The sequence below is a fragment of the Phalacrocorax carbo genome, chromosome 4 (assembly GCF_963921805.1).
Source record: "Phalacrocorax carbo chromosome 4, bPhaCar2.1, whole genome shotgun sequence".
NCBI lineage: Eukaryota > Metazoa > Chordata > Aves > Suliformes > Phalacrocoracidae > Phalacrocorax > Phalacrocorax carbo.
This window is the reverse complement of record NC_087516.1, coordinates 50,741,912-50,768,529: the sequence shown is the minus strand read 5'-3', so window position 1 is coordinate 50,768,529 and position 26,618 is coordinate 50,741,912. Positions and strand designations below refer to the sequence as shown.

The 26,618-nt window shown below is 43.7% G+C and overlaps 2 protein-coding genes across 2 annotated transcripts in view; one reads left to right on the top strand and one right to left on the bottom strand.

Annotated features, from left to right (window-relative positions):
- IGFBP7 (insulin like growth factor binding protein 7) overlaps positions 1–6,396 on the top strand; it is an 18,201-nt gene extending 11,805 nt beyond the window's left edge. Inside the window, exons 2-5 of the mRNA XM_064449925.1 lie at positions 1,592–1,701; positions 3,264–3,380; positions 4,498–4,624; positions 6,157–6,396. Coding sequence (XP_064305995.1) covers positions 1,592–1,701; positions 3,264–3,380; positions 4,498–4,624; positions 6,157–6,176 — 374 coding nt within the window. The 3' untranslated portion in view covers positions 6,177–6,396. The remainder of the gene's footprint in view (positions 1–1,591; positions 1,702–3,263; positions 3,381–4,497; positions 4,625–6,156) is intronic.
- POLR2B (RNA polymerase II subunit B) lies at positions 6,342–26,618 on the bottom strand. Its single transcript, XM_064449923.1, has 25 exons — positions 26,457–26,618; positions 26,104–26,176; positions 24,269–24,419; positions 21,600–21,712; positions 21,114–21,333; positions 20,039–20,197; positions 18,832–18,996; positions 18,096–18,292; positions 17,234–17,353; positions 16,685–16,871; positions 15,436–15,579; positions 15,087–15,226; positions 14,857–14,968; positions 14,144–14,298; positions 13,687–13,885; positions 13,409–13,577; positions 12,859–12,955; positions 11,467–11,561; positions 10,939–11,189; positions 10,762–10,851; positions 10,380–10,487; positions 9,249–9,362; positions 8,995–9,155; positions 7,456–7,651; positions 6,342–6,594 (listed from the first exon to the last, which is right to left on the bottom strand). The coding sequence occupies exons 1-25, from the start codon at positions 26,473–26,475 to the stop codon at positions 6,505–6,507; spliced, it is 3,525 nt and encodes a 1,174-aa protein (XP_064305993.1). The 5' UTR covers positions 26,476–26,618; the 3' UTR covers positions 6,342–6,504.

The window sequence follows — 26,618 nt, the reverse complement described above, 5'->3', positions numbered from 1 at the left end:
ACTGTGCATAAAATTCCCTGGTTCTACACAGCTCCCTCTTGTTTAAACCAGGACTGGGAAACCTCTATTTGGAAAATTTGGATTGCAGCCATCCCTCGTCTCTTAGCAGCTTCCCACCAGCAGGCCATGTACAGTCATTCCTGGGCAGGGAAGTCTTGGAAGAGAAGAGCAAACTCTTCTCTGGGATCACACCATCGGCTTTGAAGTGGGGAGCCACCTTGGCACCCCCTGTGCTAAGACAGAGGAATGGCTGATGTCCTCAGGCTGGTGATACCAGTATGGATCTGCCCCCAGATCCTGTGGAGGAAAAAAGACTCCAGCTTTCTGCTGGAATATGTTGGTGCAGCAGGATGCACCTGAAACCTGCTCCCCACTGCCTGCAAGAGGGCTGGCCAGGCAGAGTGCATGTGCAGGGCTGACGTCAGTGCATGTTCAGGACCCCAGAAGGAGCATCAGGACCCAAATCTGCCCCTCTTTTATGGGGCTGGGAATGAGCCATGGCCTGTGAGCCAGCATACGCAGGGGCTTCAGTCAGGCTGGCTCTGGAGTACTTGTTCACGTAGGAGATGCCTTCTCCTCATGGAGCCTAATGGGAGCTTCAGTTTCCTGTTACTGCCTGCATCTTCAGAGCAGAAGGGGAAAATCTGCTGTGCGCTTAGTGCTATAAGTGGAAATAAACACTATGTGCTCCTTTGGTCTGCACTTTCTACTGTGGGGAATTAATAGCTGCATTTTGTAAAACAGCACCACTAAAGAGGGATTGAACAGAAAAGGCCATTCTTCCCTTCCTGGGATATGGGTAATGTCTCCAATATTTCCCAGCCTGAGGGGTAAACATCTCCAGCCAGATCTGCAAAACAGCTCTGTTCCTGTCTGGCTTTGGAAACAACTCCCTGTTTAACCAGGGATTGGCAGTCTTCGGGGGAAATGGAGCTCTGCATTCACCTGGTCCCTTCCCAGGTCCCCCAGGAGAGAGCTCTGCCACACTCCAGCCAGTCTCCTTTGGCTGAATGTTGCACGCAGGTAAAACAGGAGCAGCATAACACTGAATTCTGCTAGCCAGGTGCCACAGGCTTTGCTGCAGATTAAAATCATGCTGGGAAAAAGGATGTTGGAAAGCTGGACAAGCTCTCTGTGGCATGGGAATGTGAGCAGGACCCACCCTGCCTGCTGGGTGTCCTCTCCTCCGTGCCAGCTGAGTGTCAGCAATGCACTCGGTGGCTGCGTGGTGAGCAAAGGCAGCAGTTTGTAAAGGTCTGCTCAGCCCCTGAGAGAAGAGAATACAAACACTATCTTACCTCTAAGCTCAGTCTTGCAAGTAGATGGGCTGATCACCTGAACTGCTCAACACTTGACTTTCCATGTGGGGCAAGTGCCCATCAGCCTGAACAGCTTAAGGTCGGATAGATGTGTAGCTTTGGAGAGGGAGGTGCTGTGATGCGGGATCAGTCCAGCAAGCTTTGCTCCTAGCAGGGCTCCCCTTCACCTTGGCCTCAAAACCCATCAGAAGTGACTGGCCCAATTTAAAAGGCTACCAAGGAGACAGGCTTGCAGTTACCCGGTGCTTAAAAGCATTTCTCCCTTTTTGCAGGCCCCTCCATCGTGACCCCTCCTAAGGACATCTGGAATGTGACAGGAGCACAGATCTACCTGAGCTGTGAAGTCATGGGCATCCCAACTCCTGTCCTCACCTGGAACAAGGTAAAGACCCTGCTAGGAGCCCTGAGGGCACAGCAAACCTGAGGCAGCTGAAACTGCCTGGTAAGCCTAAAGACCGTAGCAGCTCCCTCTTCAGAAACACACACCTTTGATGAGGTCTCCTATCTGTGCAGTTCTGTCCACCCCCAAAACATCTGGCTTTGCTTAATCTTTTTCTGAACTGTTGTTGATCGCAAGGCAGAACAGGACTTGTGATGCTCTTGGTAGCACCTGGTGTTCAGAGCGTGCAGGGAATGTCCCTTGACCTGATGTCACCCTGCTGGCTGCAGTGACTCTAAGGTGGGTGGACACGGCTGGTCCATGTCAGGCACAGGAACCACATGGGGCGGTTATATCCGTTCGCCGGCAGCGTGCTGATTTTGGCAGTGCATTGGTAACACCTGGCTTAGGGCAGGGGCCAGTCTTGAGCAGGGAGAATCCCAGCCATAGGCCTGAGAGCCACTGCATGGCCCCTGTAGCCTCTTCAAATGCTGCAGGTTCGCAGATGCTTAGGAGGGGTCTTAAAATTGAGCTGAAACAACACTAGATTAAGAGTAGTACAGAGGAAAAAAACTAGACTGGCCCAGAGATTGCGCTGTTCTGAGACAGCAAACTCTCTGTTCACAGGGGTCCTAGAGCAGACTGTCAGGTGAGCATAGAATTAGGCATGTTGACCAGGCAGCGTTTTCTGCTTGTTTACAAGCAGATGCCATGTTTGCACTGCCTGTTAGTGCTGCTTTGCTTTTCGTGCCTCTTCCTCATGGCTGGGAGGCTGCTTGACCTGGTGATAACAAGGGCTGAGCACCACTTACCCCATGCTGTGCTCTGGGTCTGGATACACCGCACTGAGGCATGACTGTACTGCTGCTCTCTCATCGATGCTGTGCCCACCAGGAGGAACTGCCTGGTTTGCTGCAGCAGAAACCTACAGGGCTGTCCCTGGCCTCTTGGGAAGAGGGTGGTTCATGCAGGGAGAGCCCATTCCAGGAGCAACATTCAGGCACTCAGTTCTCTGCTACTGCCATGCCAAAAAGCCTGATCATCAGCAAAGTTGCAGAAGAGGCTCTCCAAACAAGCACAACAGTCAGCTCCTGCTGTCCCCCCAGTCCCAAGACAGAAGGCAGCTGCTCCAGCCTGCTGAACTGGATCGAGGTATGGCTACCAGCAGCTGCAGGCAGCCAAATCCTCCTTGTTCAGCACAGGCATTGTTTGATGGGCTAAAAACAGCCTTGGGAACATGCACACGAGTTCTGAGACCGTCGGTGCAGGGCATGTTTGCACACCCCACTGCCCAGCAGAATCCACACCAGAAAGCTGCACTGCTCTATCCGTTTCTGCTGAGGCAGGGAGAATGCAGCCCTGGTGCCGGCGCTGAGGCACTGGGGTAGCGGGGCTGCAGGACACAGAGGATAAGGTGAAATGCTGGCACTAGAAAAAACACTGCTCCTGCACAAGACACATTCATGTAGAACTAGTGTTGATCTTGTCTGCGTACAGCTCTGGTCCTAACAGTTCTAGCAGAAATAAGCCTCAAAATTCTCACACCTTTCTGTCCTTCTGTTTAGATAATTCAGGGACAGTATGGTGTCCAGAGGATGGAGCTTCTGCCTGGGGACCGGGAAAACTTGGCTATCCAGACCCGAGGGGGCCCTGAGAAACACGAAGTGACTGGCTGGGTGCTTGTAAGTACTTTGTGTACATACAGAGCTGCACAATCAGTACAGTGCAGTTTGCAAACGACTCATCAACAAAGAGTAGTCCAGAAGATGCACAGCAACAGACAGGGCTTTTAGCGGAAAAGTGAATTAGACTTGAACGGTAAAGGGTGGCTGCTGGCTCCAGTCTCACCTGTTAGTTTTTCACCTCTGTCTACCATACAGTAGAAGCATGCATTCTATGATCAGAGAAGGCAAGACTTACATACAAGATCCCCTTTCTGCACGTCATTACTTTCCTGCTGCCATTAGCGGGAAGGAGACCCTCTCCCTGTCTAGGAAGGAATCAGTACAGAGGCAGGGCATCCCTAAGACAGACCTACAGCTGAGGAGCTCTTACAGATCTGGCAGAACCGTCCTTTCCTCAGCAACGCCCATCACCTGCCTGAGAACAGCACAGCAGTTATCAGCACTCACTCACCAGGCCTCCTGAGCCACAGGAGTACCGGCAGGCCAGCCACACATCGGAGGGAAGCAGCAGGGTGGCCAGAGGGAGCTGCTGCGCATCCCAGCAAAGGAATCACAAGGAGGACGGCTCCCAGCTGCAGAGGCACTGGCAGCAGGGGAGCACAGCTCGGGGTGTCAGTTCCTGCACCACTTGCAAAAGTGGAGGTAGAAACAAGGAGAGGGAAAGGTTTGAGCCGATGGTTTTGCTGAACTGACTGACTGGATGCAGCATGTTGTAGGAAGGCTTTTTCTTCGGGGCTCCCTCCCCTTACCAAGCATGCAGTAGTCCGACACATCTCCAAACTAAGTAAACAATAAAAGAAAAGGAGGGAGCATTACAGCACACGTAATGTGGGCTAGCAGAGGAGAAATAAGCTAGGCTGATCCAGAGGAGTGGCTGCTTGTCCCAAACCTTAATGGAGGGAGCCACAGTGACCTGAACCAGACTGTTCAGAGCAGGCAGACGAAATCCTGCGGTCAGCATAGGCCCTAAGGGTTAACTGCTACTTCACGCACTCTGTTCACCTCATTACATCTCAAGCAATTAACAAGTTCTATAAAGGTACCTTAGAACAGGATCACCTCCGTCTACGCACATGATACTTACTGGGGGATGGGGGTGCGTTTCTTCCCTTAGATATCTCCTCTGAGCAAAGAGGATGCTGGAGAATATGAGTGTCATGCATCAAATGCCAAAGGAGAGGCAACAGCTTCTGCAAAAATCCATGTTGTGGAAACTCTGCATGAAATAGCCCTGACCAAAGGTAGGTAGTGTGGTTGAACACTCAGCAGCTCTTTCCCCTAACATTTCACTCAGTTGTTTGATACCAAAGGACCACCTCTGTTTAACACTTTCGGGGGCGGGGGGGGGAAAGAACCCTAGAAATATCAGTTTAACACACAGCTTTTACTGGATTGGCAAAACATTCCCAGCAAATCTCAGGTGCTAGAGTCCTCAGGGGACCGTTAAATAGCCCCCAAGTGCAGTGAAGTACTGGAGATTAAGATACCAAATCAAAAGCACCTCTGGGGTTTTTTTACAAAGCAACTTTCAGTCATTTTCCAGCCCTAAATTTGTATCCTCCTTTCACTGTTCTCAGGACACTTCCAAACCTGCCCATCTCTCCTGGGGGCAGTATTGGCACAACCAGCCCCAGAACAGAGGGGGAACTTCAGGCACTTAAATTCCTGCCAAGTCCCTGGAATCATCCCAGTCCCTGCCACTCTCTCTGCATGCTGGAGTGTCAAACCTGTGAGGGGACAGATAACACCACAGCAGGCTTTTAGGCAAGATCTGAAGCCTTCACCCTCCAGCCCTCAGCCAATTTTCAAACCCAGCTCCTCTATGCCAGGCTGTGTGCAAAGCTGATGGCAAACCAGCCGTCCTCATTCCAGATGCAGAGGATGGCTTAGTACCAAGGCCACACGTGCTTTGGAAGAAACCTGGAAAGCTGGAACAGTAATTGTAACAGTGCTAAGGGCAGAGGCACTGGGAAAAAAGCATCCAGCTAGAGAATACTGTGCTGCCCAAATCCACTTGTGGACATAATCTTTAGTTTTAATCCCAGTAGCTTTATCCAAATTATATAGTCTTGGCTTTGTGTATCCTTATATTCCTGATTAGCTGAAAGACTTCCTTTAGAGGAGTATTAGCAGCACCTGGCATTGAAATAAGAGCATAAAATTAATCCCGGTATCAGGCATAGGAACTTTGCTACAGGTTTTAGCTAGTCTCTAATCCCCTTTCAAAAGGGTTATTTATGGATGTGAATGAAACTGAGTTTTACTGAGTTGTGCCAGCAGCAGCAAGCTTATACCCCAGAACAGATGACGTTCACTCCCCCCTCACAGTAACTCTGCTGCGAGGTTGTGGTGCTGCATATATTGCCTCATGGTTTATTTCTTATGTGCACACCACATGTCACAGCTGTTTCTTTTCAGCTGTAGGAAAGCTCTCAAGTAAGCATACTGCAGCTAAGCAGTGTGCTGGCCGTCCACGTTTACTTAAAGGAAATTGATAATGTTAATGGAATAAACTGGCAGGTGTCATAGCTGCATGCTCCATGTTTAGGGAGTCTGTGTCCCACATGCAGGTGACCTCTGCACAGCCAAACACCTCCCCTGGCAGTAGGGAAGGAAGGAAGGAAAGAAAGAAGGAAGGAGGGGGTCAGGACTGAGCTGTCAGGTCTCGCCCTCCGCTAAGCCATCAGCCAACTCACTCACTGTGCTACTGCCCGAGTTGTGATATTATGCCCTGGAACAGTACAGCGAGTAACATGTTTCTGTTTTTCCACAGATGATGGTGCAGAGCTGTGATGTGAGGACTTTCACTTACGCACAGTTTTAAATTAGTATTTTGGAAAGCTACAACCTGTGTCTTTTTCTAGCTCACTAATCATTCCCTCTTAAATCACTTATGCTTGGATTACCAATTTGCTTGCACGCTTCTTTCACAGATACACAAATAAAGAGATTCACAAGTTTAGTTATAAATTTTAATTCTATTTACAGGAAATAAACATACTTCTGAACAGCACATAGCTGATGAGTAAAACTATTTTAAATGCAACCTACACAAAGTGAAACAAAACCTGAGCACTGCAGTCTCATCATTTAAAAAAAACCCAACCCACCCTTTTAAAGACTAAACACTCATCATACGAGGTGCAATACTCATAGACATCAGTTCTTGGAAGAGGAGTTTGCAGGCATAGGGCATCCGAACCAGAGAGATCTGGAAAGAGATTTCAAAAGGCTCATGATAAGCACTGCTAAAGCATCAACTTCCACCGCCCTCTACACAAATAACTTGTTAAGTTTTTGGCTCAAAAGTGAACCTGAAGTTATGCATGAAAGCATTTAACAAGGATTGCTCACAGACAGTAACAAAGCAAGAGGGAAGCTGAGACTGTCGAGTCTCCTCAGCAGCTATCCAGAACACATTTTTAATGATAAACGCAACCAAGGGATCTGATCTTAAGTAAGAGCCATTTAACAAGGAAACACATGCACAGCAAAGCGTGCCTGATGTGCAGTAAAGGCAGTTAAGATTTCCAGCACACATCTCTTCAGCAAGCCCAATGTCATTGTTAAGCATTGCAGCAGTCAGTCCCTAGCATGAGAACAAGCCTGTTTAAGGCACTTATTTTTATCTCTGCTGCTGCTCTCCTTTGACATAGTTCTGTAACCGAGCACACACTACAGAGCTTTTTTTATTAAAAAAAAAGGCACAACACAAAAGACCTCCCATGGGGACCTGGCCCTGCAAGCATAAACATCTTCATGGGGACAGTCACAAGGGCGATGGCTCTGAATTCCTGTGATTCTGAGTTTTACTTCTAAAAATAAGCTCTCAAGCATTTACTTTTGCACTGCAAAATACTCAAACAGCATTTCCTGCCAAGGGACAAGCCAACACTGTAACATTAATAAGGGAACATCCAAATTAACTAGGACACTATAAACACTGGTGAAACTAAAATAGCAATTGTTCTGGTGCTTCTTTAAATATTTACTTCCCTATCCTCCTGTTCACCCGAGTGGCATTTCCTCTGACCCACAAAGAGACGCACCGGCTGATGAAAACCACATGTACCTGAGTTTTATTACGGCATCCCCGACATTCATAGGTGTGAGTCCTTGTGTTTGCGATCGCCATGATTCCACAGAGGTTGCAGACATGGACTTGGTATGGGTCTGAAGCTTCAAACAACCTCTCTCTCAAGAACTGGGCTGCTCCATGAGCAATCTGGCAATCTCGTTCCATTTCTCCAAAACGAAGGCCACCATCACTGAAAAGAGGAAAAGAAAAAAAAAAACCAACCCAAACCCTCAGCTTGAGTTCATTGGCAAAATACATCAGTTCTTGGTGGTGGAACAAGTAACTTATCAGAAACGCAACAGCAGTATTACTAGGCAGAGGTAAAGCTGTGCATTCATTTTCCCCTAACACCTCAGAATAAAACTGCTGGGAAGAATGCGAACGCAGTAGTTTGTAACTGCTGCCGAGCATTTCTAAAGCAGATGTCAGACAGCCAACAGCCACAGCACAACTGTATAGCAAAATGAATAAGGTAAACAAATCATTCTCTAATTGTCTGTGATGGGTTTAACCTTGGCTGGCTGCCCACCAAGCAGCGCTCTCACTCCCCCATGTCGACAGGACAGGAGAAAAAAAGAAAGATGGAGAAGCTCGTGGGTCAAGATAAAAATGGGGAGATCACTTACCAATTACCATGGCAGGCAAAACAGACTCAGCATGGGGAAAACCAGTTTAATTTACTGCCCATTAAAAATGGAGTAGCATGGTGAGAAACAAAGACAAAACTAAAAACACCGCCCCTACCTTCTTCCCAGGCTCAAATTCACTCCTTCATTCTCAACTCCTTCTTCCCCTCCCCATGGTCACAGGGGGAATGGGGGTTGCAGTCAGTGCATAACAGTTCCGTCTGCCTCTCCTTACACTTTTCCCAGCTCCAGCATGGGGTCCCTCCCATGGGACACTCCTTCACAGACTGCTCCAGCATGGACCCTTCCCACTGGGTACAATCCTTCAGGAATGGATTGCTGCAGCATGGGTCCCCCATGAACCACAGCTCCTGCCAGGAGCCTGCTCCAGCCTGCATAAATGCTCCGCCATGGTCCTCCCCAGGCTGCAGTGGGACAACCTGCTTCACCAGTCTCTCCATGGGCTGCAGGGGGATCTCTGCTCCAGTGCCTGGAGCTCCTCCTCCCCCTCCTCCTTCTCTGACCTAGATGTCTCCGGGGCCGTTCCTCTCATGTTTTCCCACTCCTCTTTTTACCCTTTCTTAAATACGTTACCACATAGGTGCCACCAGCATCGCTGACGGGCTCAGCTTTGGCCAGCAGCGGGTCTGCTGGAGCCAGCTCTGAGTTGCTGTGTCCAGGCACAGGGCAACCCTGGTCCCTTCTCAGAGAGGTCACCGCAACAGCACCTCCTGCTACGAAAACCTTGACACCTGCACCCAACACATCATCTTAAGCCAAACACGTGAAAATAGATGGCTGAGGTAAGCTAATTAGGTTCTAGCAGCAAAGTCGAGGAAGCTAAGTTTAGGGCTAAAAACTTCAGAGGAAAAAGAGAACACTGTACAGAACTAATAAACATCCTTACCGAGATCTACCTTCCATGGGCTGCCTGTTAAGTATCTGGATTGGCCCTCTTGCACGAGAATGGATTTTGTCATCTACCATGTGCTTCAATCGCTGATAATATGTAGGACCAATGAAGATCTGTGATGTGATTTTTCGACCCGTGAAGCCATTGTAGAGGACCTGAAGTAGTCAATGCAATTGCTGAATCATAAGCCTTACTATCCATCAAATGTATGTTAAAAAAATTACAGTGAATTGGTATTTTGATTATACCTCATTTCCTCTTAGATGATAGCCATAATCTGATAACAGGTTGGAAATCTTCTGCACATTGACAGCATCATTAAAAGGTGTAGCATCACCAATTTCTCCCTTGTTTGCAGACACCTGCAGAGAAGAGATTTGCAAAAGCTTGTCAGATTTCTGAAGGACTGGTCAGACAACATTAAGCTGTTTCAAACAGTTTTAACTCTTAATGCCAGAACGTGAGATTCCATGGCCATGACAGTACCCTATCTTGCTTTGTTTACCAGCTACACAATTTATAGTGAGATTTTAAAAAAATACACAGCATCAACAATGTTGCTACTCCTTTATCTAGGTCACAGAAAACACTTGGAATAAAAGCAACAAATGGGAGACTATGCTGTAGTCCGACTTGCCAAACAAAATTTACAGGACTGTAGGTCTTCCCCAAGAAACCTGCTTTTGCTATCAAGTAACTGGAGAACAATCTATATTTTTTAGAGGATTAACAACCTACCAGGTGTTAATACCTATTAAAAAAATCCCCAAACTATTTGCATCAAAAAGGGCAGCACCAGCAGAGATAAAGAAGTCATCATCCCGCTCTACTCAGCACTTGTCAGGCCACACCTGGACTGCTGTGTACGGTTCTGATCCCCTCTATACAAAAAGGATGTGGACAGGCTGGAAGGGGCCACCCAAAAGGACTGGGAAGCCTGCAATATGAGGATAGGCTGGGAGAACTGGGTTTGTTCAGCCTTCGGAAAAGGAGGCTCAGAGGGGATCTCATCACCGTGTACCAGTACTTAAGGGGTAGCTACAAAGAAGATGGAGACTCCCTTTTTACACGGAGTCACATGGAGAGGACAAGGGGGAACGGACACAAGTTGCTCTTGGGGAGATGCTGATTGGACACCAGAGGAAAATTTTTCACAGTGAGGACAGTCACCCATTGGAATAATCTCCCCAGGGAAGGGGTTGACTTGGCCACTTTGGACAGCTCTAAGAGTTGCCTGGACAGGGTGCTGGGCCATCTTGTCTAGACTGCACTCTTCCCAGAAAGGTTGGACTATATGATCCCTGAGGTCCCTTCCAACCTGGGATTCTGTGATTTTAATTCCTATTGCTCAGACATGCAGCATAGAAGACTCTTCTTACCTTCCCCTGAAGACACTCAATCAAGTGACCAATGGTCATGCGGGAAGGGATGGCATGGGGGTTGATAATTATATCAGGTGTGATGCCTTCACAGGTGAAGGGCATATCCTAGAGCAGGGAAACAGGCAGTCAGTACTTCCCAGAACATCAAGTTTAAGAAAAAGCAGAGGTGTGAATTAAAATTAAATCTTTTAAAGCATTTCAAAGACACTGAAGTAGCATGTAAGAAGCAGCTGTGCCCCTTTCTAAACATACTTCAGCTAAATTTAAGCCACTATATTGCACCTGAGTAGATATTCCACAGACAACTCGTTAAGGCCATTCCAATGCTAAGAAGATCAGAGATAAAATGTTAAGAAGGAGAGGGGGTGGAAATCACTACCTCTTGCCTGTACTGGATACCACAGGTTCCTTTCTGACCATGTCTGCTGGCAAATTTATCTCCAATTTGTGGGATTCTTACAGAGCGTACCTGAAAGCCATAGGAAAACGTTCAGTTGGTAACTTAAATACAGAACAAAAATTATTAAAAGCAGAAAGCGCAGGTGTCGGTGCTCACCCTGATCTTGCAGAACTTGTATCCTTCCTGGTTGAGGGTTACCATGACCTGATCTACAATACCAGTCTCACTAGTTCGCAGAAAAGTGCTACAGTCTCTCTTTGTGAAACGTCTGTTAGTGCTTTCCAGTTCGTCTTCATTTTCTGGCAGTGTTACTGTTTTGCCAATAATGACGTCATCCCCAGACACACGTACCCCAGGTGCTATCAAACCATCGTCATCAAGTTTGTCATAGATTGCATGTCTCATACCTTGGGAAATAAAGAAAAAAAAGTAGACTTCCAAATTTTTCAACATATTGACTTTGATGTTCTGTAGAAATTTAACAAGTCTGCTTGCAACTTCAGACTACTGCTAAAATGTCTAAAGATAATTTTACGCAAGTATCTCAACTGATGTTGATGCTATTAATCCAGACATTTCTGCTATTTTATGTCCCAAAATAAAGCCTGAATCAGTTCAACAACATTAACTCACCCACAAAAATTTAATTTAACGACTCAGCCTTCATACACTCCTGTATCTTACCTTGACAAGTTTCACGTGTAGGCTTTTCAAAAACTTCCTCTTGGTCATACCCTTTTTTAGACTCTTGCTCTTTGTAGGAGCGATAGAACACAGATCTGAAACAAAGTTACAAAGCCTTCTCCAGTGAAACCAGCATCATTTTTCCCCATCTGTACATCTCAGTTCCACTATAATCACCCTTTTATCACATATTATGGCTACTGTTACTAATGACAATCAAACCAAATACAGTTCATATGCCACACAACCTTTCCTCTAAAGTCTTGCTAATCTGACCATCACTGAGGAGGGGAAAACAAAGGCAAAACCAACAACACCCCACGAAACAAACAAAACCCAGTTTCAGATGGCATTTTGATGGTCGCTTTTCAGATATTGCCAAAGTACCTATAGATAACATGTTAATTTTTGATGAACTGCAGAGACCTTCGGTCTGCTTGACATCTCAAATGTAGTTACTATTCCTAAAGATTATTTGCATCTTTATCATATCATTCTCATATTACTTTTCTCCTTAAACCTGCCATTTTGCAAGCATTTTTAGGCTTCTACTGCTACCTTGCAGTACAACTCAGTACAACTGAGCTGCCATGGAAAACTTTCAATTTATATAGGCTGCTTCCCAGGGCTTTAGGGCCTTTTGGTTGCTGCCTCAGTTGCCATCACACCAAAGCCACAGCCTTATAGATACATATTATTTGCTTTAATTGCTCCCATGCACACAGGAGGCTCTATAAAAGCTTCACGTGAGCCACAGAAGTCTAATAGTCTCATACTTGTTCTACATTCGAAGGCAGCAGATCCAAGATACCAAGCACACACTTCTTGGGCTCAACTTGGACAAAAGAAAACAAACATAACTAGAAATCCATTGACCAGCTACGTAGCTAACCACAGCCATCTAAAAATTATAAGGACAGGAACATGCCAATCCTCACTGGCAGTAACTGTCATGCTACTACAGACAGGACTATACTACAAAGCTGCAATATTGCCATTAAGGAGTTCATATAACTAGAGTTGCATGAAAATATAACAGCATAACAGCAAGGAGGCCAAAGATTTTTTCATGTAAGCATTGTACAGAAAACAGTAAACATAGTAAAGACCAAGACAGAAAAACTGGGAAGACAAAGTGGGAAGTCAGGTTACACAAAGGATGAACCATTCCTCGCTGTGTTTTGCTGAGGTACACATTCACCATTTTCATTGTGCTGCTCCCTCTCCCCCACCCGCCATTTAAAAAAAAAAATTCAAAAGCTTCTCAGGTTGGAAAGATTTGGAGTATGGTGGCTTCTAGCGCAAGAACAACTTTTCTTGAGATTCTGGAAAACTTAGTATACTCTTTTTTCCTTTTTTTTCTTCCAAGCAGTTAAATTTACGAAGTCTTACCGGAAAAAGCCTCTGTCAACAGCAGAACGATTCATGATGACAGAGTCTTCCTGGTTATAGCCTGTGTACGACGCAATGGCTACAATCGAGTTGATACCTATAATAGGCAGAGCAAATACTTTGAAAGCACGCACACATACCAAACAGGCATTACTTGTAACTCAAAATACGCTGTATTGTCTACAGTGAAGCTGTTCTACCCTTTCCAAGATAAAATCTCCATGTCCCAAACACAAAAACCACGTAGTGTCAGCAAACACAGCTTTGGTTAGAAAAGAGAGTCAGGAGTGACCCCTTGTGAAGAACCTAGCAAATACCAATACAAAAAACCCGCATTTTTCCAGTTAGATTTTGGCAGACTGTATGGATGAAGTAGTTTCAGCTGCAACACAGCAATGTATTTTGCAGTCTAGGTGTCCAGCTACAAGTTAACATTGAACCTATAATTAATTTTGAAATTGCACACATTTCGTAAATATTCAAGTACTCTACCCACAACATTTTGACATAGTTTAAACACAGTAGTATCAAACACGAACTGACAACATACCTGCTGGTAACTCTCTAAATCGCAAGTATTCCATGGAGCGTGTTGTTACAAGGGGCTTCTGAGGATAATACAACACATGTGCCAGCGTATCCATACGAACATGGAAGTTAGTAATGTAAACTCCCATAGCCTGTTTACCCATAGCAGACTGGTATGTGTTCCTGGGAGACTAGGCAGACAAGGGAAGACCAGAATATATGTACATAAAGCTCTTTACACATACACCTGTGGCTTTTCTATCAACTTTAAAAGCAGGATGTCAGAAGTGATGCACTGACCTGGTTGTGATCAGGGAAAGGGATAATAGATGCACATACTCCCAGGATCATAGATGGGTGAATCTCACAGTGTGTATATGTTGAACAATATGCCACACCTTTCTCTTGCAAGTCGTCCGGAGTCATTGCCAGCATCACAGTCTCTTCTTCCAGTGTATCAATGTACTCCACTACACCACTGGCCACGAGATCCTGCCAACTGAATAACCGAGGTCTGAAATACTCAACTAACATAACAAATGGGTCTCTTCAGCAGTAACAAGAACAAGAACTTCCCTGACCTATTATTACTACCACTGCCTCAGCATGATTAAAAAAAATGAATTAAGCTACCAGGCAGAGAAAGCATCTTTGTGCTGCACAAAGCTTTGAACATTTTTCTCTCCAAGCTGGAAGCTGCAAGTTCCTCCAAGATGGAAAATTAGACATTCAGTTGAATTTCAGGAACGTATCTCACCTGTAATTGTTATACTCTCGTTCCTTCAGTTGGTCAATATGCCTTTTCTTTAACAGCAACTTCTGTTTTTCCACAATTAAAAGGGGTCGGCAAATTCTGCCTGCATCAGTATAGATGCGGATTTCTCGTTCACGAATATCCCTAATCATTGAGACCTGTACAAGAAAACAGCACCACATGAGTGCAAAAAGTCTCAGACTGGAATCAAAACTATGGAACACAAAATAGGATAACCAAGTTCCCTAAAGCAAAGGCCTTACAGGTGCTATCAGCACCACAGTACAAACATTAACACCCCTACAAACAGAAGCATTTCATGAGAATTTTTTTCAACTGGATCCTCAAAACACAAAACAAACACCAAACATCCCCAAACAAAAAAAGAAACAACATAAATAAACAAAAAACAAGAGAGAATCAAAACAGAAACAAAACCACAAAAAGCCGAACCAAAACAAAACCACACCAACACAAAAACCAAAACAACAAAAACCAGCCCCACAACCAAACAACAAACCACACACAACATCAAACAAAACCCCCAAAAAACACCAAACCCCCAAAAACTCCCAAAACAGAAAAATCCCGAGCAATGTGAAGTACGTTCAGAAAGAGACCTGCAAATAATGGTATCTGGAGCTTTCAAAGTAGTATCATGACATTATCTTCTCTCATCTAAAAAGAAGCCATAACTCTAGAGGTAAAATTTATACCTCTGACACAATGATGTCCATCTGACGACGGAGCTTCCTCAGGGTATTCATGAGCTGCTCTGGATCTTTGTGTATTCCTACCCAGCAGCCGTTGACAAAGATCTTGGTAGCACTAAAAAGAGGGAAAACCAAACAAATAATAATAAAAAAAAGCCAAAAAAACCAAACCCTTGAAGTGTCGTGCAGCATAAAAACCTTAAATTTGTTTAAACAGTTTCACTTGCACATACTCAGCGATTGCTGCTGGAGATATTTCTTCCAGGTTTTCCATACTCCACTCTTCCAAGAATTCCAAAATTGGGGATGGCTGAGACCCCACAGAAATGTAAGCCATCAGGGCTAAGTTCTTCACAAGTCCTACTGCATGACCCTAGTAGAAACACAAAGTTAACCTGCATTTCCAGATCAAGAGATTCCCCTGAGAAGATCCAAGAACTTTGAGTCCTCAACGAACTGGACACACCAGCATTTTAAAAAAAAAGTGCAAGTAATCATCACAAATGCCATGACTATAAAATGACTAGCAGATAAAAGCAGTTGGGCATGAGTAAGTACTGACATAAATATTACTTCCGTTACCTCAGGAGTCTCAGCAGGGCAAACCATGCCCCACAGTGTATTGTGCAGCTGTCTGGGCTTTGCCAGTTTACCATCTCTACCAATTGGAGAATTCAGGCGTCTCAGATGGGAGAGCGTAGATGCAAAAGTCAGGCGGTTTAACACCTGCACATAGTAAAGAATTCAGTTAGTCAAAGCTGCTTAAGTGTGTTGACAGGCATCATGATACATTAGAGCAAAGGATCAATGCCCTCTAGAAATTCTGTACTTCAGAAGAACTAAAATAGCTCTGATTTTTGTTAGCTACACTTTTTAGTTCACTTACATTAATCTTAGACTAAGTTTACCCTGAAAATCTGTTCCTTGTGGTATAGCTTAGTCTCATCAGGTAACTAGAATGAGTGATACTCGTAAAAATACTTTTTAAGCTGCATTTCCACCAGGAGGGTTTGGCAGTACAATGACACAGAGATCTTTTCAAACTTAGTTTGAAAAACTAAGATGACTTAGTTATTACAAGCAAATCAGCATTTACATTTTTTTTCAGAGTCTGCTCAAGGCCTCTCAAAAGTTTAAGAAAATTTATTTTTACAGCATGAAATGTGAGAGTTTATTTAAAAAGCAAACAAGCCCCTCATACACATACACCAACAACATACCATCCAAGGACAGCTACCACCTTCGCCCCTTTCCTAACTTTGCTTTCCCCAAATTATTACCTCACCAGGGCTCCAGACAACAAAATATGCTGGCATTTAAAAACTCTCACCTTTTTCCTGTTTCCACCTTTATGAGAAACAGGCTCAACTAAGCACTGCTCTGGGCTAATAAGGTCAGTGCTCCTTATCATTAGCTGTGGAATACATAACTGTTGTATTACAAGGTGTCACTCCAGTTTCTTTAACCACCTGTGAAGCACTGGAAGTAATTAAAGGAAAGAAATCCATCCTCCCTAAAGATTCCCTGGGACTAGGACTTGACGAGACACAAGCATATGCCCTAACACACCAACTTTTTACAAGAGTTTACACCAACTGTTCAGCAGTGAACACAATAGCTAAATCCAAACCCAAACAACAAAACACGACCCAAACCCCACACCAGACTCAACTGTTTGGATCTTCATCTGTTTCAGCGATGTATGTTTCCTTTCAGACATGGTTCTATTTAACATACAACATGCATGGCTGCCAAGCAATGTTAAACTCTTCCATGATATAGTTTTATGTAAACCTGACAAACGCTACTATGCCTTACTCAGCTATTGTACCTGAGATACTCCTGCTCTGGCCTGATGGGCTTTCTTCTGGTCACCCCAGTTTCCAGTTGCCAATGAATACTTCAAACCATCTGAAATAATTCTTGTTTTAATTGCCAGTTCCAAGTTGAAGTCTTTCCCTCTGTCAATAAACTTTTGTGCATAAATTCTCACTTCCTTCAGCAAATTCTTAAACATTCTGAAGAAGAAGATGCCAAGAAACATGATTAAACAGTACTGTAGCAATTCAGCCTACCCTGCACTCTTTGGAAAAAAGATCACTGGCCTTCTGAACAGAAGCAAGTAATTTGTAACTAGAGGAGGAAGGGGGGGAAAAAACAAAACAAATTAACCTAGTTGTGAACATACACAAAATATGCTTCAAAACAAGCTAATGATAGCCACTTACCCACTCCATTAAAAAGTCACAATCAGATACTGGCTGTATTGCCCAAGACAGATACCAGGCACAACAGAATAGTCTGACTGATTTAGAAGCACAGAGCTGGCAATGTGTCTACCACTAATGCTCTCCAAAGAAAATGTATCTATTATAGTTACCCTCTGAACAGGAAAGCTAACAGCGGCCCAGCAAGATCCAGTCTTTTGTTGCCATAATGATCTCTGTCATCAAGCTCCCTTCTTCCCAGTGCTGCCAGCAGCAATCTATGAACCATATACCTAAGCAAATAAGATAGTTTATGTTTTAAACTGACAGCAGACATTCACGACAAAGATCACATGCTTTCATAGATAAAATCAGTGAACCGTTTCCTAAAGACTGTCCATTCTAGATCTTTAGGATATTGCTGTTGTAAAACATACCTCTTCAGCACGTACACCGTAGAGGTGCATGATCCACTGAAAGTTCAGATAACTAGAGAAAAGTTAATATTTACATCATGACAGCACCGCGTCTTCTGCTACACCATTGTGTACTGTAATATGGGTGATGTTTAAGCACATGGAATCAGGCAAAAATCTCGAAGTCTTCTGATGCTATGATTCATCTGCATACCAATAAGCAGTGATCAAGAGGATGTGCTAGTAGTTCTTTTAAAGAGTGGGTTTACATTACAAACAGCTTCTCAGTAGTTATCTACACATTAGTTATCAACCTCTAAATGTTGTCCATGCAACATGATGCCAAAAGAGTAATTTACCATTATCACCACGTCTAACTTAATATCCAGAATGCACTGGAAGCTTGTTTTGTTTCAAATTTTTTCCTATTTTATCAGCACTTGCATTTTCTCAGGTAGGAAAATATACCAGTGCCCTAAAGTTTATCCCTGAATATCCAGAAGACTGAGGTTAAAAACAAACTCCCATTCAGGGAGTTCTTCCAATCTTAATACATATACGTGAATAAAATTCATATTTAGTGTCCATTTGCAATGTGTGACAGAAAATATTGACATACCCTAGAAAATAGGCCTTTTTGGTTTCACAGAAGTCACTGACACCAACATGCGGGAGCATTTCTTTCTGCAAGACTTCTTTAGCATACTTGATTCTCTTTTCTTTGGTGACACCTGGCTTTGCACCTCTTGATCCAATGAAATTTAGAGCAACATTTTGCTCCTGAATGACAAACGCTTCATCCAGAGAAGGTTTGACCTAATGCACAAGACACAGAAAAATCCTGTACCATCCAGTGCCTGTTGGGATTGGAGGAAACTACGCAGTAGTTTGCTGATGATTCTTTTCAGAAACTGCTAATTACTGATCCAGTTCTCTCTGGCTTTACTGTAGTAGCTCTTTCTAGAGCAGCAGAAAACAGTCATGTAGCATGCAGGGAGCACACAAAAAAACAGTTTAGACTTCAGAAAATAGTTCTCATTCAAGTACCTTCTAGACCTGTTGCTGCTTCAGGTATAAATCGGGATTTTACAATTAAAGTCAATGGCAGCAGGATAAGACATTACCAACCCAAATACCTATTAACTCTTTAAAATTTCCATTGCATTTTGTTCACTTCAAATACTCATTAGGATACATTTAGGCAGAGAACTTCTGACATTTCTATTATTTTTGTGGGTTGTCTATTAAAGTAATAAATTACAATTGGAAAACAAACAATGCTTTGAATGATTATTAGCCACACCTAAGCATTACCAAATGTCAAGCCAGCAAATAATTTATTTAACATATATCACCATTTCCATCATTTCCGGATCTTCAAAATCATATATGATGTGCTCTAAAATGTCCCTGTCAGACACAAAGCCTAGTGCACGAAAGACAATTATGATGGGGACTTCTTGTTTGATATACGGCAAAGTTGCTACAATGCGCTGACCAATAGCACTCTTCTTCGCACCCTGAAAAGATGCGGAAAAACATACATTAGTCTTAAATGATTTTGCCTTTAAATAAAAATATCTCTCTGGACTTCGATGATAAAGCATAAGTGTATCTATTCAAGCACTATAGGAAAATATGACTACTCAGCAGGCCAGCTAAGGAGCTATTCTGAAACCTTACTCCAGCAGTGACTTCTATTCTAAAAACATTTCTAACTTTAGAACTAGTCTGCAAAAATTTGGAAGGTTTTTGCTGATGCAAAGGAATTTAAATACTATTCATTCACCCATATGCATCCTTTCTCTCCCTTTGTGTATTTGCAAAGAACAATCCCATTCACCTTCAGCTTTCTTTCTGTCAGCTTAAGCCCAGCTTTTCTAATCCACAGTGTAAGACTCTCCATCCTTGTGATTATTCAAGTAGCTGCTCCCCCCTCCCAGAAAGAAACAAACACTGTGGGATTCAGAGGGACAACCACTCAAGGGCACCCCAGCCATCAAGAGCGAGAGTGATGTAAGGCTTCTATTAAAGTTGCTCTTTGAACATGTTTGGGATTTTCCAAATATCAATGCAATGGTAAATGAGTACTGACACTTTCTGCTTTTGAAGTTATGAATAGCCCTTATTTCCCCACACACATAGCACAACTAAATGTTAAATATGAATTAATATGTGGTATGCAAAACACATCTAAACCTTGGCCGTCAGCAGAGACAGGGTCCCTGTTCCTATTCTTGTCCTTTGACAAAAAAGAGGAAGCAGCTTGTTTGGATTTTCTAAAAACTCATCTGTAGTAATCCTAAAACTATTTTTAGCCTTGCCCTACAACCTGCTGCAGATTGAGTCTTCCTCAAATTGTTTGTCAGAGACAGGCATGATCTATGACAAACAGAATACACTTTCATTTAATTTTACCTTCTTTATAACTTATCATCAGAAGAAATTTCTTCTCAAAATCACTGAAATAAATGACATGAAGAGACAGGACAGTAATAAATGTCCTAAAATCTAGTCTTTAATGTAAGCCCCAGGGGCGGGATTATCACTGTTTAGGCGTACCTGCCCACCTCTGGCCAGCATGCTAACCCATATAGTACTTGTTGGTCGAGAGGAATTTTCCAGACAAGATCTACACTCTCCTGTGTAGGCATATTTTGAATCCTTCTTTGCAAACACATATACTGTGTTTGTAGCCATTTTCTCTTGAGCAATCAGAACCTGTGTTAGAAACAAGAACACTAGTAAATAACTGACAGAAGGGCATGCTGAAAATAACAAGCACCAGGTATTTCTACTATTCCTTCAGGTGCCTTAACTTTAAGAGCACTGCACAGCACAAAGTCAATTTGCCAACTCAGCTGGAATACACTCTGCGTTCTAAAAATAAAGTATTTGGCAAAACATACACCTACTTAAGACAGAATAACCAAAACAAAAGACACTGAGAACACTGTGCTCTCTGATGTACTTACTGCATCTGCTAGTCATGCTGAGACATCTGCATTAGCTTTAGGCATAACATTGATAAGAAAGCATTTCGCTATCTGTTTCCAGGGCCAACGCACTACACAGGCATTTAAATTTAAATGCTAATTCCAACGGTCAAAGCCAGAATTTTTTCCCCCAAGAAGAAAAACTAGAATTCTATTTCTTTTGCTGCCTAACAACATCCAGGTGTCCGTTACTTAAAAACTGGCAGTTTCATTAGTGAGGCACAAGCATGTAGAGGATATGATTTGCTAAAGCTGAATCCACAGCAATGGAGGGAAGAACCTATTTTTATAATAAAATGCATCTATACAACTGTGAACAAACTGGAGGAGACTCCAAGTGAAGTACCTCATTTTAGAGGGCATGCTGCTCTGCAATATTGAAAATGAAAAGGAAAATATCTAGAGTACTTAATGGCATTCAGTGCAGAACAGTTTATGAAACTGAAGGGAAACGTGCCTCAGAGAGGAAGACAAGGTGACTTGAGAAAGTCCTAACAGAGGACTAAAAGCCCCTCTTCCCACAAGATTACAAGTGCCTGCAGTAACTGTGATACACTGGAATAACAGTGCTGGCAAAACATATGGAACAAGTAACAGAACTTCCACTGTCTGTAAAGATGACTGTGGGTACAATCCCTTACCTTTTCTGATCCATTAATGATAAAGTAGCCACCAGGATCAAGCGGGCATTCATTCAGTTCACAAAGATCACGGTCAGTTAAGCCATTTAACAAACAGTATGTTGAACGCAACATAATAGGAATTTTTCCTATAAAAGTTTTCTGATGCTGTGTCTGTAACTGATCCTCCCCTTCTTTAATAACTGTTTTAGTTATGTCCACATACAAGGGGGCTGAATACCTACAGAATAAAAACACCACTGCGTTATCTGTCAGTTATTACTCCACGTCCTACAGAAGGATAACAAATGCAGTTATTCAAGCCTCACTGGTAATAGTAAGCATTACTAGCAAATCACCCTCTGGATTTAAAAAAATAGACATTGAAATTTAAATAGAGCAGTAATTATTACATTTTCAAGGCTCTACTAAATTGAAAAAGACTATCAATTAATAACGCAGAGCCAGTCCTTCTTTGTGTTTATCCACTACAGAGCTCATTCTTACGTAAGGTTTCTCAGTCTGGCTTCATTGGGCATCATAGGTGAAGGTGCTCCATCTCTTTCCCAGTGCGTAGGTTTGGAGAGATAGATTTGCTCAAACTTCAACAGATACCGGGGCTGGAAAACAAGACGACATTTACCTGTAATGGAAGAAACATCCATTTTGCTTGTTCAAAAGAGGCCCTAGAGCTTAATACCCAATGCTGCTGCATGTCCTCAGCTCAAGGTATGGAAACAGTCCTGCTTCAGATGGCTAGATCAAAAAAGCACCCAAGAACTTTCAAGGCTTTCTAAACACCTCATTAATTTAAAAAAAAAATAATAAATCAGAGGAAACTGAAGGGTGAAAACCATTGATAAGAGAAGAATAAAGTACCCAAATAGGTCTTCTTCCTATAAAATAGTTAACAAACTCAAAGTGTGCCAAGTCAGTGAATATAGTAACAAACAGAATATGCCTTACACATGCCTACTTAGAGAATTATCATTTATTTAACTTTAGATAAAACTGCTAGTTTTATGATGCAAAAAGGTGAATCTGCTTCAACACATACAATGAGGTAACTGATGTAGAAAACAAGAATTCCATGCAGGCATTTTATCACATCTGGGCCATAAGAACTCTGCTGTAGCATGCCACCAAAGCAACACTTGCTCTAGCAGAGCAAGCTCCAATGCAAAGAAAAAAAAGCCAGCTTATGGTTTGTGTCACAAGTTGTTTTAGCCTTTCTAACATATATTTTCAAAGACCTCATATTCAGCCCATTCTCTGGACTCACCATTAAAAGCAAAGGTGCATATTACCTATCCCATACGTTTTGTCTTACAGCCACAGAAACCACCTTTTTAACATCTGCACTAGGTGGTTGTGCTTCCTCTAGAGATTAAACGGATTATTGTATCAGTTTGTCAAAAAAACACAGCTTTCAGACACACCGAAGTGTCACTGCTGCTCTATCCACAAGACACAGAAGGCTAATTGTTAGTGTATTCCAGATATTCTCTCTTTCTTATTAATAACCAGAACTGCTACTGGAGAAGGATAACCATTATCAGTAACTGAAAGCACAGCAAGTTGAGTAACACCAGTTCCTAGGATGATTCTGTAGAATCAGTAAACAAAGACTTGAATTATTGGAAAAGACCTGCAAACAATCTTGTTTTAAAAAGGCACAAAGGCTACCTACAATGAGACTTGTTGGCAAACATTTTGTAAGCCAAAAAAGTTGCCTCAATTCTTACCCAAAGAAACACCTTTTCCCTGGATTTGAAGCAGCAGCCCTGTATAGTACCACGTTTCTCAAGTTCTCATGCAAGAAAAAACATCTACCGTAACTCCTATCTGTGAGCATGGTTGTTAAACCTTCTTATGTACTTCAAATTGCCCAAATTGCCTTCAAAATTTGAGACTGAGAAGTGGAGGGAGGAAGAAACAAAAAGTCAGATTAGCCTAATACACTCAGTCTCCTTAAATTAAACCAGTATCTTCAAATGAGGCAAGAGTTTGCCTGCAAGTGGCTCTGAAGGAAAAAGCAACTTTCCTTTTACTCATATCTAGACCAATTGCTAAAAACTTTGATTTGATAAATAAGGATAAGAAACTAACCTCTCTGATTTGAGAAAGTAAAATACTGGCTTTTGGGAAAAAAAAAAGCCAGACACGTATCATGCTTGTGATCCAAACCTTAACCACAAACAGTGCATATAGCAACTGCAGAACTGCACAGCTAGAGAATTCTGCAATAATATACATAGAATAACAGAAGAAACATTAAGGAGAATTACACTGAAATAAATTCTTATGAACTGTTTGTCTAACAAAGAAGCTAAAAGAAACCTCAGTTTTTCTTTCTACAGGATAGTTGTTTGCTTGCAAAAAAAATGCAAAGGAACAGTCAAACCATGCAACAATTCAGTGCTCAGGTGTCCTGAAGTTCCTTTAAATCTCTACAGGGAAGCAGCAAGGTAGTGACTGATAGCAGGGGAACAGATCACTTATGGAACAGGGATCACACCACATGAAGGACAAGGATGAAAGTATGACAGCCATTGCAAAAGGTGCACACTCATTGCAGAAGAGCCATCACACAGCGCAGACCTTAGACAATTTGTTCTCCTTTGGAACATGGTGCCAATGGGAGATGATGGGCAATGGCAGCCTTTGAAAACCCAGACCTAACTACATCTGAAGAAAGCTAACTGAGAACTTTTCAGCCATAAACGCTTCTTGCCATGGTAAAGCTACTGAAAATCAAAATCCCAGCAAAACATGGTTTGCTTCTCGCTACCTGACTTGTTCTACTACACCCCTGCCAGTGCAGTTTCGTACAGTAACTGACAACATGAGCTGCAGCAGCCAATTGTTCTTGATCATTTCTCAATTCAACCAACAATTTAACCAGCAGGAGAGAGAAACTCCATAGAAGAGGGAAGTTTGATTCCATGGAGAACAAAGCTGTTGAATGTGTTTCTCTGCCACATACCCAACTATCTGGAGACTTGGTCACATACCTCATAGATTCCAAAGAGTTCATACTTCTGTCCTATTGACTGTATGAGCAGTGCCATAACTCAGACATATTTCTGTCTCTTGAGATGGAGGCTGAATAAAACCCACGTAAAATCATTTTGCACTGTAAAAACACGGCACCTCTGCTGGGGATCTCCACTCACCGGCTCTTCCACTTCTCCTGTGGCATGCTGGGCTTCAGCTTGTAAATCAATTGGTGGAGCATCTTCAACAATTCTCTGCACAGACATCTGAATAAACTCATCAAAAGAATCCAACTGTTGCCTGACTAAACCCTTTTCATCAAAGTAGGAGCTAAAAAAAAGTAAAATAAGAGATCTTAATGTCATTCATGTACTTCATACATCAAGAAGCTTAAGATGTATTTATTACAAAACCTTCAAAAGCCATGAAATATAGTACAAATCAAACACATTCACTTTTCCCAAGTTATGAGTTTCAAACACAGATGTTCAAAAATGCTAAACTACTCTCTCTGTGCTTGAAGGCACAGATGCTACAAACTGAGAGACTTGCTGCCACCTGTTGGCTGAGCTGTGACAGTGCGCACAGCCTATCTTAGAAGGGAAACAGAATGACTGAAATCTCAGTAAAAGTGGCTTCAGCTAAAGTTTTCAACTATATATGTAAATTACTTTGCTTTAACTAATTTTCCAAGCTGCAGTAAACTGAGCACATACACTTAAGTCAAGGTAACAGTTCTCAGAACTTTTCTTAGCTTGGATCTCCTCTGTTCCAGCCACACAGAGGCTCCCAGCTTCACTTCTCCAGATTTCCCCCAGCCTTTGCATCACCCAGCTTCAACCCAGCACAACCTAACTGTAAGAATCGAAGCCCCACATGCTAATTTTTAACGGGGTAACCTAAACACATCTGCTGTATGAGCTCCTGCCTGCAAGCTCCTCTAACTCACATTCCTGAAGCCAGCCAGGGTTCACTACCTCAGCTTCTGCCCCATTGCTAGAAAGATCTCTAGAGAAAACTGGTAAGAACTACCCCCCTACCAACAGCCTCAGGCTTCCCAAAGAAGGGGAACGTACCCTTGGCTATTGTGCTGTTGCCACAGTGAACCTTGCCAGCACCGTCTGTTATTGCACAAGGGGAAGGAGGAAGGGAAAGGGCAACCTGTGTCACAGAATTGTTGAGGTTGGAAAGGACCTCTGGTGGTCACCTTGTTCTATCACCCGACTCAAGTATGGTCACCCAGAGCTGACTCTCCAAGACCATGTCCAGACAGCTTTTGAATACCACCAAGGATGGAGACTCCATCACCTCTCTGGGCAACCCGTGCCAGTGCTCAGTCATCCTTGCAGTAGTGTTTCCTCATACGGACTGAGGTGCAGCCTCAGCTGAAGGACTTGCCTCAGTTACCTCCCACCTGACTGAAAGCAAAGGTAGCACTCTTCACTGGGCTGGAAGAGTAAGGACCTCCTCCAGCCTCCAAAGTTCCTCATCTCTGCTGTCCACCCAGTCTGCCTACAGGACCACCCCACAGATCTACTGTTCTGTTTGCCCTAAGACACCAGTCATATACATATTACAAATGATGCAGTTAGCAAGAGAAACACTTCTTACTCAGTTCCATGCAGCATTCTGCTCCGTAACTACCACAAGAAGCTGCAGGTCCTGGATGTTCATGTCTTGCTAGGAAAACACTAAGCTAAGTACTGATTTCCTAATGCCAGCATCAGCTGCAAGGGTAGTGGGCAAAATCACGTGCTTGATATGGAATTGAAATAACTTCTTATTTCATACAAAACAGGGCACCCCACTGGGGGTCAGTAGGGCTCCTTAATCCCTAATGACAAACCCGCTGTTTCTGCTTAAAGCTGTTCTGCTCTGAAAGTGCTGAACCACACAATTCAGTGTAAGCAAGCCTGCAGCTTCCATGACTTTCTGCTAGCGAGCTGGATGTTACCCGTGGGACCAAGTGCTCATATGCTGAAGCGTTAAGAACAGCAGCGCTTTAAAACCTCACCTAATAACAATCCAGCAGGCTTCCTGCCACAAGTCGGGGGTGATTTCATCATCGTCTTCATCATACTGCATATCTGTCGAGGAAGCACAACGTTTATGTCAGGCTCCGCTCACCTCACTGTCTCTCCTCGCCTCGGAGGGGGAAGGAGGGAGCATGGGGGGGAGGGGGAAGGCGGGCACACGGCGGGCTGAGGGACCCTCCAGCACCCCAGGAGGCTGTAGGAGACCCCACCGCCCCCCTCCGCCTTCGGCCGGCCCCGCGCGCGCCCAACGGCTCCCCTGCCCACCGCGCCTGGAGCAACCGGAGACAAGGCCCGGCGGGGAAACATCCTGCGGCGGCCGCGGCGCCCTTACCTTCGTCCGCGTCGTACATGGTGGCAGCGGGAGGAGCCGCAGGCAGCGGCGGCAGCAGAGACGGAGAGAGGAGCAAGGGGAGCGGCGGGACTTGGGGCTCGGCGCCTCAGGGCCCAGGAAAGGAGAGGCGACGGCAGCAAAACGGCGCCTGCGCACGCTGAG